The sequence below is a fragment of the Pleuronectes platessa genome, chromosome 11 (genome assembly GCF_947347685.1).
Source record: "Pleuronectes platessa chromosome 11, fPlePla1.1, whole genome shotgun sequence".
Lineage (NCBI taxonomy): Eukaryota > Metazoa > Chordata > Actinopteri > Pleuronectiformes > Pleuronectidae > Pleuronectes > Pleuronectes platessa.
Genome location: NC_070636.1, coordinates 20387540 through 20400131, shown reverse-complemented (window position 1 = coordinate 20400131; position 12592 = coordinate 20387540). Strand labels below are relative to the sequence as shown.

General features: G+C 43.1%; 2 protein-coding genes across 6 annotated transcripts in view; one reads left to right on the top strand and one right to left on the bottom strand.

The window, feature by feature from the left end:
- The window catches only part of ralgapa1 (Ral GTPase activating protein catalytic subunit alpha 1), a 73292-nt gene extending 66579 nt beyond the window's left edge, over positions 1-6713 (top strand). For 4 of the 5 annotated variants that reach the window (XM_053434445.1, XM_053434446.1, XM_053434449.1 and 1 more), the window contains one exon: positions 3058-6713. In XM_053434445.1, the coding sequence (XP_053290420.1) occupies positions 3058-3203 (146 nt within the window). In that variant the 3' untranslated portion in view covers positions 3204-6713. The remainder of the gene's footprint in view (positions 1-3057) is intronic. The other variant, XM_053434447.1, reaches the window with a different exon arrangement.
- Positions 6714-8101: 1388 nt separating this feature from the next.
- Positions 8102-10051, bottom strand: LOC128451366 (insulinoma-associated protein 2). The gene has a single exon (XM_053435164.1). It carries the CDS (start codon positions 10049-10051, stop codon positions 8102-8104), a length of 1950 nt encoding a protein of 649 aa, XP_053291139.1.
- Positions 10052-12592: the final 2541 nt, after the last annotated feature.

Below are 12592 nucleotides of genomic sequence, written 5' to 3'. Positions count from 1 at the left end.
TAGCTTCTTAGTGCTCCAGTATATTCACCTGGTCGTCTCTGACTTTATATGTGTGCTGTTTGACGACAGGTTGGTCGTATACAGTGTGTCGTTAGAGCTTTTACTCTGAAAACAGCTGCCTGCTTAGGGTTGGCTATCGTCTGGATTTTCAATCAATCAATACTTTCGAAATGCTGACGGGGCCTAAACGGGGCCGGAGCTGATGTTTTTTTCTTTCAAGAAAAAAACGACCAACAAAAAAGGACTAAACGAGTTTTGACAATAAGAATGCAGTTTTTATTGCTTAGGTAAATTCGAAATGAGTTTAAATTATACTTAAGATAACTACAATTATTAAGTAATATTATGTGCTAAACTCTAAATAATTTACCTTACAAAATCATATAATAAATAAGACCTAATTCAATCATTTAACACAGAATAACAGTTTCAGTGCTTAATACAGCCAAGTTCTCCCATGCGTCACCAGGTGACACCCTCACTCGATTTATCAGATTGCAAACAACAAGGGGCCTTTTTCCACCAACTCTATTTCTACGTGAAGGTTTCCAGCACACAAACAACTGCAGAGTTTCTGACTATAAAACCAACACAATTAGCTAAAGGACAGTAAAATGCTTTACAGAGCTGAGGGGAACTGCAGAATTGGCCGATAATTATTTGCGGGTTAATCACAAGGTATTCTGTTCACATTAAGCTCAGTGGCCACAAACAGCTACATGATGCACACAGCTGAAGAATATATACAGGGGCCAAAAACATTGAGACTCAAAGAAACATACTTAGGCATCAACATAAATTATAAAAATTCTTCTTCAAGCTTCTTTATTTCTTGGTTTGGAAACCATTTTTCCAAGCTTCAGTTTTAGAAAGAAATAGACAAATTGTGACAAAAGCAGATACCAAACTACGCTCAGAGGCCTGGTGAGAGTGAGAAATCCTTTTTTATAACAACATGACTCACACAATAATTCTTCTGTTTGTTCCGTTTACCTGCAATGTCACATTGACCTCTAACCTTCTGTGTGCTCCTCTCTTCCTGGTTTTGGTGATATGGCATTGTAACACTTGCTCACACACACACACACACGCACACACACACACAAAATAAAAGATGGGTAAGCAATGTAAGTCCTCAGATACACACAAACAGACACATAATTGTCTTGTTTTGTCTTGTATCTTTGCTCTTGAAATCAGTCCTGTAAAGCAGAGAATAAACTAAATGAAAGATAGAAATAATGTATTTAAAAGGTTCTTTGTGTCATCATATGTTTGTGTTGTGAAGCATGTGTGTCTTTGTGGGTCAGCGTATCTTTTCTGTATTTCCACTCTGTCAATTGTTTTCATTGTTTGTGGCAACTTATCATTTTTCTGATTCATTTTTTTCCATTTTCTTTTTTCTCTCTCACCGGTCCCTCCTCCGCTCTCCTGAACTGCTCCTTCATCCTGTCGCTCTTATACACCCTCCGTCTTCTCCATTATCTCTCTCCTTCCTGTTTATTTCCTGCTCATTTTCTCCCTTTCTCTACTTTTACACATCTCCTCCTTTCTGGCATTTCATTATTTTTGTACCTCCCTTGCTTTCTTCTCATCTCTTTTTGTTCCTGTCCGTCCTCTCCTTTCTTTTCCTATTATTTCATCGTCTCATCTTGTGCCTTGCTTTCCTTTCCTCTATATTTCCCTCCCTTTCCTCCTCTTTCCAGAGGAGCATAGTGATATGTGTCTAATGGTCCCTAAACCACTAGACAGCTTTAACCTGCTCAAGGTGAAGGGGAAAGGGCTCACACAGAAGGTCCTTCATGCTAGCTGTGAATGGTATGCTTCATAGATAGAAAACTACTTGGCCCTAGTCTAGTTTTCTGGTCTAGTTTCCCGACAGTTCATCTTTAAAGTACTACATAATTTCAATATGAAGCATGCTTACTAGCTGCATTTCTATTAGTTAAAAGAACTTGACTAACATCTGGTTAATAGGAGCTGTAAAGTCATGTAGGTGCTGCCTTTAAAATGTAATGGGATGTAGGATAAGTATTTGTCTATAAACCAGTTAACCTGATGGTGTTACTGCATTGAAGTATGAGGGCCATACTGAAGACAAATAATTAATGAGATTTTGAGAATAATGTTGTTATATTACATGAATAAAGTAGTAAGATTATGAGAATAAAGTCATAATATTACAAGAACCAAGTCAAATGAAAGTAAAGTCAGAATAGTATGAGGGGAAAAAAGGGAAACATGTCAGGAAATAAGAAGCAAGGAGAACCCGTCCACTCAGTCTGCCCTCTGGTCTCAAAATCTTGATTGAGATTGAGAATGATCAATCACATTTGACCACGACCAAACATTTCCTCCTCCGTATGAGAGGCAACGTCTTCCAAATAATACTCTTACGCAATCTTTTCAGAATCCTGATTCTTAAGGTAATGTGATGCTGAAGTCCCAAAAGATGAAGTATTTCCTTAAATTATTTACTATATTATCATAAATTTACAGATTTTCTAGTAATATTATTTTTAGTTTTGACTCTATTCTCAAGATGTCATCGGTAACACTGTTGTATCAACAGTGAGTTATTTGAATCTTCTAAGCTTTCATGTGTTGCCTCCACTGCAGATATATTTAGCAAAAGTAGGGTGTTCTATAAAATAATATAATTTTTGTTGGCAGGTTTATTCATGTCGTTTTTTTATTTTAAATTCAGTCTCAGGGGCCTTGCAAGGAAAAGAAAAAGTCTGCATTATTCTAAATTAAAATTATAAAAAATGTTTTACAGTAGATGATCTTTAGGTCTGTCTGTCTGTCTGTCTGTCTGTCTCTGCCTGTCTGTCTGCCTGCCTGTCTGTCTGTCTGCACTGTGTTTGTCACTGTAGGAGTCTTTGAGTCTTTGCTGCCTGGCACAGTAGAACATCATGGGGCATTATGTGATTTTCAGTTTGTCCCATTATCCTTTTCTCCTGTTATTTACCTCCTCCCTCCTCTCCTTTCTCCCTCCATTCCCCCATCAATCCATCCTCTTCACCTCTCCTCACCCTTCCACCTCCTCCTCACCAGGCTCCTGCCTCGAGATTCTTCGGGGAGAAAGTCCGGCTCTTGGGGAGGCCGGGAGCGACTCAGCGTCCCCCATGTCTCCTCGGACTAGCAAGAGCCGCATGTCCATGAAGCTGCGACGCTCCTCTGGATCGGCCAATAAGACTTGATGTATCCAGGTTACTTTGTATAATGCTGGACAACAAACACTGGGGGGTTTTCCACCTCCTACCCTTACAAGGTTTATTCAAGAGGAATTTTTGGTCAATCATTGCACTTAAAGTAGTTAAGACTGTCACAAATGTTAAATGTTCTCTTGGCTAAATTCGAATATATATTATTTTCAACAGGAAAAATGTTGGGCAGTGTTGAGGCAGAAAACAACAGAAACACCACGCGTGTCAAAAGATTTGGACTCATCCTCTCACCTCCAGTATGAGGCTGTTCTGATCAGCCACTGACCCTGAGTGAACAAAACGCTCTGTCGCACAGTTGTACTCTGAACAAAACACAATGTAGATTTTGATATTTCGTGGACTTCACAATACTGTAACCTTATTTTTAAATTGCTCACAGCTTATTCTCAGCTTCGCTCGCGCAAAAACCGCCAACATTTGAACGAGAGCTGCAGCAAGCAGCCTGTACACAGCAGTATTATTTCATAATCTGTGCCATGTTAAAGATTGCAAAAGTCTAATTTGTGCCACATTAAGCACTGTCTTTGGAGAGCACATGTACTGAACCATGAACAAAGAGCAGAGTCTCCTCAGTCTCTGTGTTTTGTAGTTACTGTGGGGAACTTGTATATTTGTACTATACCGACAGAACTATGAGTTTTGATAAATGAAAATAGAAACGAGGGATGACGGTGGAGAGTTGCATGGAGAAAGCCAGATAAAAGTCTATTTTTGTTCTCTGTGCAGCATCAGGCCTTAAAAGATAAAAGGCAGCGGTAGCTTTCTATTCAGTCCTCGCAAAATGTAAATAGAACCTTGTTCATTTGTTAACAACAACTAAAAATACATCTTGTGGACGTAGCGCTCTCTGGCCAAAACTATTTTTCTGTTTGCATTCAGCAGCAGAGCTCCTCTGAACTTAGAGACTGAAAGTGGCACAAACCTTTCTCTGACTGGAGAGAGAACAGAGTTACTGTGAGAAGAGTAGTAGGGATGGAGTGATGATTTGTTCTTCATAAAGGAGACAAAGGCATTTTCTAGAGAAAGCTCATTAAACAGCAAACACCTGCTACTTATTTCTGGCTCATGCTGTAAAATGTGGAAAAGCACTGACGTTCATTACATTTATTTTATTTTTATTTTTTAATTGACTGTAAACTGTGTTTTGCTCCAAACCAGAATTTTGCTGTATTTTTAGTCGCTCTGTTGTCTGATGCAATGGAATCACAGCTTCTCTTTCCTTGTTCAAGTACATATATATATATTTGTGTGAGTGTGTTTGTATAATATGTGTGTGTGTATATACATATATATATATACATAATAGATATATGATTATCTATATGTACAGAGTGAGGAGGCTTTATGTGTATACTCTTTACTGTTCTGGGAGAATAGCTGTCAAAACCTGGTTTAACCTCAGACCACATATCTGCTTAAAATAAGTTGACACTACACTAGATTATATGCGTCAGTAGTTAAAAGCCAGTTTGCACTCCTTTCGGAAATTAAAAGTTAAACTCGTTGTGGCTCAAATACTTCACAGTTGATATGTCTGACCTCGACACCACAGCCAGACTGAAGAACAATTAAATGAATTTGAATGAATGGATGAATTTCTTTCTCCAAAATGAGTTACTTTTACATCGCATGTACTTATTATAATAAACTGGGGCATTTAAGGCCACGTCTCACCTGATAAATACCAGTGAGAGAAGTGTTCATTAGTATTTATGCTTCTTTCACACTTGAGTTACTGAGGCCCAGTGTTTTTCTGTTGAGGCATTTTAAGGACGGAAAAGGACGAAAATCAAAATCTGCAATACAGCGATACTGTAGATAAACAGCCAAAGAGGGGAAGCAGAGAGAGAGAGAGCGTGTCAAAGTGTCCTCACGTAGAATCTTTCTGTCGTCTCTTATATTTAGACTTGTCCCCAGGTCCAGTTCAGGGATCAGCATGTTATCACAATCCAGAAATTTAAACTAACACTACATAGATATTTTCATGTATTTAACTTTCTTTTTTAAGCACTCCATCAATTCCACTCAACTTAAAAAAAATGACAAGTTAGATTAGCAGAATTGAAATGTTGAAGCGTTCCCTGTAAAAATGAGGTTTTAGTGGATTTATTAGGACTGACTGTTCCTCCATTAAATTAACATGAGGGCTTGTTTTGCTTTTCCATATCCTGATCCCTGAGAAAAAGGAACCATGTACATGAAGTTCTGTATATGAAAATATAGATGTAAGTTTTTTCATTTTATTTCACTGCTTGAAGAACGTGTATCCACAGCTGTATTTTCTGTTACTGTTTTCGTTTTTATTATTATTATTATTATTATTATTATTTCAGCCATAGTGTCTCTGTAGAGAAGAAAGGGATTGTAAAAAGATTTTTTGTGACCCCCTCTATGGGGGTTGAAACTGTTAACTTTCAGAAAAAAAAGAATTTGAGGTCAAATTTATGTTGTGTTACTTTGTGTGTGGATATTGGAAGTCAGCTGAGATCGAATAGTTTAAAAGTCCTCCCTTTTAAATTATTGTATGTTACAGTTGATATTGCTGAGGTTGAAGCCCCGTTGTGTTGGTCTGTTGAGTGATTGAGCAGTGGTACGCCGGGACTGATCTGTACATGTCGTGGATGTGTCCCAGTTTGTTTGGTCACATCCTGTAAACAACCTGAACCTGTTCACGTGATCATATCCCAGGCTCTGACCCCTCCACCTAAACCACATAGCAGTACAACGCCCTGGTTATTTACACTCCTTTATTGTAAAATACAGAGAGTCCTGATGATGCTTCAACGTCCTCTGAGCACAACGGGGAAATGTCAGACTTCAAATCAGTTTTTCACATTGTAAATACTCCTGAGGATCTCATGTTTGGCATGAATCGGAAAATATCTTCAACTGTACTAAACTCGGATGTGCATGTTTTTTTTGTTTTTTTTCAAAAATAAACCTGATTAGCTGCAACCAAACGAAAAAGATAACCTGCGTTAGCCAAAGTCTGGCAGCATAATCAAAAAGCTCATATCAGCTCTCCTGGGACTCTGTGACTCAGGTTGTTAGGGTAGAAATATTCTCTCTGGCCCAAATCTGATGTCTTCATTGAAGAGGTTAAAAATGTCTTCTCCCTGTTGGTTTTGCCATAACATTTCTCTCCATTAATAACAGTTTGGAACGTGTGTGCCTGATGTAGATAAATAGGTGAAGGCTGCGATTGATACGGGTTCAACTGTTAGTCAGTTTGGGAACGAGGCTGTTGTATGTGACTACTGACTTCTACATCGTGCATGACACCAGTTCAGTACCAACTGCCTGTGTTGACCATGTTACAGCTGTACCACAGCACACGTGCACGCTTGCACGCTTGCACATACATACTCCTCCATGTGCTACTGTCAAACATGTAGTATGTAAACGGTTGATGTCTGTCCAGACACACGGAGAGCGTGGATGTACAGTGATGGAATTTAACAATAAAAGACTTGCACCACCCAACTGCTGCACAGTCATATTTATTTACATATAATGTGTGTGTGTGTGTGTGTGTGTGTGTGTGTGTGTGTGTGTGTGTGTGTGTGTGTGTGTGTGTGTGTGTGTGTGTGTGTGTGTGTGTGTGTGTGTGTGTGTGTGTGTGTGTGTGTGTGTGTGTGTGTGTGTGTGTGTGTATTCATCTTCAAAACAGTCGGACATTGATCATGTGTTACCATTTATTGATAATAGCTAACAATAGATTTCACATTCAACTCCCCACATATCAAAATAGTCCTCTATAGGCTCTTCAGCATTACAATAACATTTTTAGCATCTTGAAGGCATTTAGCAGATATCTGAACAGTAACTTATCATCATTAAACACAGGACATTTTAACGAGCAGTACTAACATTACATGTTCCATTTCCGTATGAAAATATTTTATAGCTGAAAAGTAAACTGACACATTTACTATAAAAGGCATATTATGGTCAGATGATCGACTATTTTCTCTTTTTATGTTACTGTTCTTTTGCTGTACATGAAATTGTCCTCAAACTAGAGTCGGGACATTGATCGCAGGTGGAGGATGGTCACTTTTTAAATGTGATTACAGGTATTATGGTCTAACTCTGTGAGACACATAATACCGGTCAGTAACGTAACCCATTGCGCTGCTGCAAAACATCAGTGTAATCTGATTACTTTGCCACAGAAATTAGCTTAACGTGAGTTTAAACATCTCGTGAGTGGAGAGAACAGTATATACGTGTAACATTCTTCATAGAGTGCAGGTTTAATATGAAGATGATAAGAGAGTTCATCATCTAGTGTACAGATTAGAAATAAGAACAATGTCTGTCATGATTGTGTGATTGATTTTAACCCCTATAACAACTAATTAAATCCTGAATTCTTTCCTAAAAGATTTAATGATAAAGGATATGTTCTTGTCCCTCTACTTTAAAATGCCATAATAATCGTGCTTTTATTTTATTTTATTGTTTTCGGATTATGCTCAGATGTCTAGTCAATGAAATTAAAAACAAGATCCTTCACATATGATAATAGTAATAAAATCCTGCTGGTTGACGTGTGTTTTCTGACATGGTTTCAGCACCACGGACAGAGGTTTGGGGTCAGTTTCAGCACCGTTACATTTAATTATGTGGCGTCACGGCCGTGGACCATGTGTGACATCATCACAGACCGTAGTTAAACAGCTTACACGTCATGTTGCTCAATAATCGGGGATCCCGGTCCTCATCCTGTTACACACCTGATACACTTGTTGTCTGACAAACACAACTGAAGCAAACAGGCCTCTACAGAACCAGAGTTAAATATATCACTACTAACCGCGGTTACTCGTTATTGTCCCGAACAGTCTTGTTGACTTCGGTGTGAGTCTCTAAGGTCTCACGGTCATCTGCAGCAGCATCACCTGCCGGTTCTCGGTGGGGTGAGACTTGTTGATGTGTCTCGTGAGCCCCGGTGAGCTGAAGAACGTGGACGGACAGTGTTTGCACGTGAATATCTGCTGCTGCTGCTGATCACACTCCTCGGTGCCGATCTCCTCTCGGTGCGCGCGGAACACCCCTCCTCCTCCTCCAGCCAGTAACTCGTCCCTCATCGCGTGCCACAGATGATGCTTGTCCCGGATTTCTACCGACGGGAAGCGCGCGCCGCACAGGTGACACAGGAACACCTGGCTGCTGTCGCGGGCCTGACCGTACGCGGTAGGGGGCGGGGGCGGGGGCGCTTGCGCTGTCGCCTCGTGCGCGGCCAGGTGTTTCTTGAGGTAAGCCTGCCGCCGGAACTTCTTCCCGCAGTACCGGCACTCGTACACCTCCTCCTCCGGTAACGACTGGACGAACGGTAAGTGCGGGTGTGAGAGAGACGGCGGTTGCTGCTCCTCCGGGTTTCCGTTGAGCAGCAGCAGGCTGGGCGGGGGACTGTCCGCCGCTCTCACCTGCTGCTGCAGCTCCAGGCGGCTTTCCCCCGGGAGCCGGTACCGGGGCGGGGAGGAGTCGTAGTGAGGAGGCGGCGGGAGGCTGTCGGTGTCGGGGCTGTCCCGGGAGCGAGCGCGCAGCAGGAGCAGGGACTGTTCTCGCCTGATTCGGGAGCTGTCTGGTGCCCGGTGGTGCTGATTGGCGTGGACGCGCAGCAGCTCGTTCTCTTTACCCTCCATCTCTACCGGCGGCCGCTCGTGCTGGAGGAGCCCGCGCGCCTCCTTTAGCGGCTGGCTCTTGTTGTTGGTGGGGGTCTCTGCTCCCTGGTTGTTCACCGGACGCGGTTTGTGCCACCGGCGGTGAGAGGCCAGGTTGGCGGGGCAGCTGAAGACCTTGTCGCACTCGGGACACCGGTACTCCACGCGCACGATGCGGGAGCACTTGTGCTGCGCGAGGGAGAACGGGTCCGAGTACTCCTCCTTACACAGCTGGCAGATGAACTCCCGGAGCGGATGGTTCCCGGTGGACACGCACGACTTCTCCCGCTGCCTCCTCATCTCCGGACTCTCCTTCTTGATCCGCAGACCCAGCACCGGAGAGGTCGTGACCTCATCCTCGAAGTTCAGCCTCCGGTTCACTTTGGGTTTCTTTGTTTGGTTACCGGCGGACTGTTTGCTGTGTCTCACGCGCTGATCCGGTTCGAGTAACGAGCGTTTCCTCTCCGCATGTTGCTGCTCCGGGTTCATTAACGTCATCGGCGGGAACAGGTGCACGTGGGTCATGCTCGGGTCAGAGGTACCGTAGGGTGGTGCGTGGTGGCGGCTGCTGCCTCCCGCGAGGAGCCGCTCTATAGAAGCCGGTGTGGAGCTCACCAGGAACGGCAGCTCCGGTAACTCCGATCCCGGGCAGGAGGATGACGATGTCAGGCACCTGCCGGGGAGCACCGGCAGCTTCTCTGGGTCCTCGTGCCGCTCCAGCATCCTCGTGCCGACCGGTTTCACGGCGCTGCAGGACACCGGTAACGACAGGTCGCGTGGAGGTGGAGGAGGCGGGAAGAAGCAGGAGAAGTCGGGACCGTCCGGAGTTAAAACGTCCACCTCGCTCACCTGCTCCTCGGTCTCCGGTAACTGCGCACGCCGGTCCGCCTCAGCCTCCAGCGCGGACTCCACGTGCGGGCTCCACGCCTCTCTGCCACCGGCGGGGTCCTCGCGGAACACCGGGAGCATTCCATCTGTCCGGTCAAACGGGGAGACATGCAACACGTAGTTCTCCTTCGCCGGAACTCTGGTCGCTTCTGTGTTGTTGCTGCTGCTCCCGTCGCCGTCATACGGTCCAGATGTGGTCTTGTGTCGGGGCCGGTAGGAGGCTGAGCACCGCCGGGTCCTCTTCACCAGAAATCCTCGAGGCATGATGATGGGCACAGAGGAGCTCAGCGCGTGGCACCAAGGACAACAACTGTGGTCTCAGCTCAATGTCAAGTGTCTCAAGCTTTGAAGTGGACAGGGAGAGGGAGGGAGGGAGGGAGAGGGGAAGAGAGAGAGAGATGGAGAGGGGGAGAGTGACGGAGAGAGAGAGATAAATTGGGGGTAGAGGGCGAGATAGAGGGAGAGTAGAAAGAGAGGGGAGAGTAGAGGGAGGGAGAGAGATAGTAGATGGAGTGTGTGTGTTAGAGAGAGAGAGACTAGATGGAGACAGGACATGGAGTGTGTGAGCGTGTGTGTGTGTGTGTGTGAGAGAGAGAGAGAGAGAGAACACACAGGTTTGTGCAGTTATCCGTATTAAGACTTCGTATTGACTTCCATTTATTGTAGAACATAACCTCGAAAAACTCATGTGTAACCCTTCTTATATAGGGTTCTGTGGTACCCAAAAAAGGTCTACTCACTTCTTGAATGAAATATCAGACCAAAGATCATTCCACAGCCAGCAATGACTAAAACAACTTATTTAATCATTGTGATTAAATTCGGTATTTTGTCCAGTTCAACTCCCAAAAAAAGTCATCTCTGTATTTCCCGAGGCACTGAAATACTAGTGACACTCGTGTTAAATAATAAGTCTGGAATTATGAGGTCTCCTGAGTCTCAGCCACTCACACAAGCATTAGAACAATTATTAACATATGGTTGTATTAGTTCAAGTGTAATAATATATAAATCTAATTGAGAATAGGGTTCATTTTTTGTTTTACTGTAGGACACACGGAATATTTGAAGTATATATCTTGCATTTGCTCTGATTTTCTTTATGAACGTCTTAATTTGTGCTTCAGAAAGTTTGGTTGCTGACAATCATTTTTTGGCAAGGCTAAAGACAAGAGGCAGAATTTTTTTGTTCAAGACCAAGCTGTAAATGAATTGATGCGAAGGCTGCCACTTTACATTTGGTGTCCGACAAACTCACGAGGGAGGCACGTCCCTGTGTGTGTGACAGGGAAACTAAGAAAACAATCAATCAATCAAATCATTATGACTTTATATGCAGAAATAATTATAATCACTTATTGTTCTGTCACCTTCACATCATACATGCAAACCTGATCACATGTATTTACAAAATAAAATGTGAACAGTGGTTTTAATTTCCTCAAAGTGATCACTGCATTATGGAATTTATTTATTAATGCATATGATTTAAAATGTAATATATCCACTGAATTTCATCCCAGTGGGTAGATCAAGGATAAAGGTGCCCTAACTTTTATTCTACCACCACACTGCAGATTTACTTTTCAATGAATAGTTGGTACATCACCTGTGCAATGCAGTTTATGACAGTTTGAGACGATAACCAGAGTTTATGCACCAAGTGGCAACAGTTGCCCTTTATTAACAAAGGGAGGTTTTCAAAATGTACTGTTGTGTTGACATGAATATTACATTCATATTCAGTGATTCATAAATTACAAAATCATGGTGGTGCAGTCATGTGATTTCATTAGTGAATTTTCAAAGAAACCTGCTGCCGCATGAGCCTCTGTCCCTGTAGCACATAGAGGAACATGCACATGTTTCTGACACCTGATCAGATCTGTGTGTTGCCTCAGATAAAGATCAGGTTGAAACACTAATGATCGTCCTGCTCAACATCTGATTGTCAGTCTTTTCTTGCTGTTGGTGGGAAGACCAGGGGCACTGATCGTGTGTGCGTGCCGTGTGTGTGTGCGTGTGTGCGTGTGCGTGTGTGTGTGCGTGTGTGTGCGTGTGTGTGTGTGTGTCTGTGTGTGTGCGTGCGTGCCTGTAGGGCCTATTCACACCCGTCCTCCCCCACCAGAAGCTGCTCTGGCTGATAAGAGATCGGAGAGAGATTCATCCATCCATCCACCCTCTCCCCCCGGGGGCTCGGCCGGCCCCTTTGCTGGCCAGGCGCTCTATAGCTCGGCCAGTCGGCTCTGGCCAGGCGGCGTCGCTCCCTGGAAATCAATCAAGGCGTGTGAGCGTGAGAACGAGCTTGAGGGTCGGGCTGCTGGCTGGACGAGGGCCGCCTGGGGAATAGAGATCGGAACGGGATGAGTGGTGGAGGGTCACAGAATAAAAACTAATTAGGCTCCTGAATCTTTAGTTTTCTTGTTTCTCTCTGTACTGGTCCTGGTTCCACTTTTATTGAGCCCAGTGAGTGGAACAGTAAACAGCTTCTGCTCACTTTCATCAGATCATCCAGATCAAAGTCATGAAATGTCATGGACATATCTAAAATATAAAACTAAATAAATCAAAAAGTACTTATATAAGCAAAAAAAAAATTATTTTTTTATCATTTGACAAAGAGACTGAATGTAGACCATTATATATATGTATATATATATATATATATATATATATATTTATGTATATATATTCTCACATTTTTGAATTACCTGAGTAGTCTTTCTTTTTTTCTATATTGTTATTAACCTTTCAGCAAGTTTACATTTCACCCTCCCTCGCTGTGTATCTAGATTCAAGATTCAC

Excerpts from the sequence above, each read along its gene's own strand:
- LOC128451366 (XM_053435164.1), bottom strand. The coding sequence starts at position 10,051 with ATGCCTCGAGGATTTCTGGTGAAGAGGACCCGGCGGTGCTCAGCCTCC.